This window comes from Helobdella robusta (assembly GCF_000326865.2).
Source record: "Helobdella robusta unplaced genomic scaffold HELROscaffold_27, whole genome shotgun sequence".
Taxonomy (NCBI): domain Eukaryota; kingdom Metazoa; phylum Annelida; class Clitellata; order Rhynchobdellida; family Glossiphoniidae; genus Helobdella; species Helobdella robusta.
Genome location: NW_008704392.1, coordinates 592,747 through 594,205, shown reverse-complemented (window position 1 = coordinate 594,205; position 1,459 = coordinate 592,747). Strand labels below are relative to the sequence as shown.

Below are 1,459 nucleotides of genomic sequence, written 5' to 3'. Positions count from 1 at the left end.
TCAAAGGATATTTTGAACAAAAAATCTAGAAAAAAATGAATTTTTTGAAAATTTCACCGATTTCAAATCAGCGTAGCTCAAAATCTATCGCAAAATAAATAAATATTTTTTGTTATTTTAGAAGTACCTTATAGTCACAAATAAATCACAAAATTTCGTTAAAATCTGTATTGAATTTTTTGAGCTATCGGAGCTCAAAATGTCAAAAAAATGAAAAACTTCTTTTGTTTGGCGCCATTTTTAACTATGAAGAACCAAACGTTTTTTAATTTTTAAAATTTGTTTATATAGTGCTTTTATAGCTTAACAACATATCAAAAAATAAAATTGGCGTTTGCTTTCTTTGAAAAATAAAACAACTTCAAAAACAGGCAAAACAAATTTTTTGTTTTGCCTGTTTTTGAAGTGTCAATATTTTTTATTTTTTTCAAGTGTCAATATTTTTTATTTTTTTCAATTTAAAATTTAAAATTTAGAATGTATGTTACACAGATGTGAGGAATGCCCAGGAAAACTGAGTGTCGAAAATAACTTAAGAGCGATTTTCGAAGAAGCTGTAATTTCCCATGATGATAATCGCAGTTCATTGATTTTCGTACAGGATACAGTTGACAGTTTCATTGAAAGATTTTCGCAAAAACTTGACGAGTTGTCATCGCATCATTACATAAGCAAAGAACAATTGAAATATCTTGGCGATTCTAAAAAAATTTAAAAAGTTCGGAGTGTATTGCTTTAATGGATTTTGCTGAAAATTATTTGGTGATAATACAGGATGCAATCCAGAGTCAACATTGGAGCAACACGCAAGTTACTCTTCACCCAATTGTTCTTTATTACAGAAAACTTATTTATTTATTTATGAAAACTTATCTGTCAAAAGCGTTTGCATGATTAGCGACTGTCTCGATCACAATGTTTCCGCTGTTTATGCTTTTCAAAAACATTTAATTAACTATGTAAAACAAAACCTGAAAAACGTTACTTTAATTAAATATTTTTCTGATGGTGCGGTAAGTCAATACAAAAATTTTTCTAATTTAATTCATCACAAAGAGGATTTTGGATTAAAAGCAGAATGGCACTTTTTTGCAACTTTTCATGGTAAAAGTCCTTGCGATGGAATTGGAGGGACAACAAAAAGATTGGTTGCAAGAGCAAGTTTGCAGGCATCAACAAAAGATCAGATATTGAACGCCAGAGATTTTTACACATACGCTGATGCGAAAATAAATGGTATTAAATTTTTTTGGGTAGACAAAAAAGAAATTAAAGATCTGCTAGGAATGCTTGAAAAAGATTTAGGTCAGCAGATAAAACAAAGGGTTGTCGAAGTCATCACTCATTTATTCCAGACAAAAATGATCAACTTTTGATGAAACGTTTGTCTTCAGATTTATTTGGATACAATTTTAATAAAAATGAAAGTGAAGACACCAATGATGATATGAGCCGGTCG

The 1,459-nt window shown here is 29.5% G+C and overlaps 1 protein-coding gene across 1 annotated transcript in view; it reads left to right on the top strand.

Moving 5' to 3' along the window:
* Positions 1-1,376, top strand: part of HELRODRAFT_173603 (hypothetical protein) — a gene marked incomplete at both ends in the record, with an annotated part of 2,739 nt that extends 1,363 nt beyond the window's left edge. Inside the window, 2 exons of the mRNA XM_009020217.1 lie at positions 493-614; positions 1,057-1,376. Of these exons, the coding sequence (XP_009018465.1) occupies positions 493-614; positions 1,057-1,376 (442 nt within the window). The remainder of the gene's footprint in view (positions 1-492; positions 615-1,056) is intronic.
* Positions 1,377-1,459: the final 83 nt, after the last annotated feature.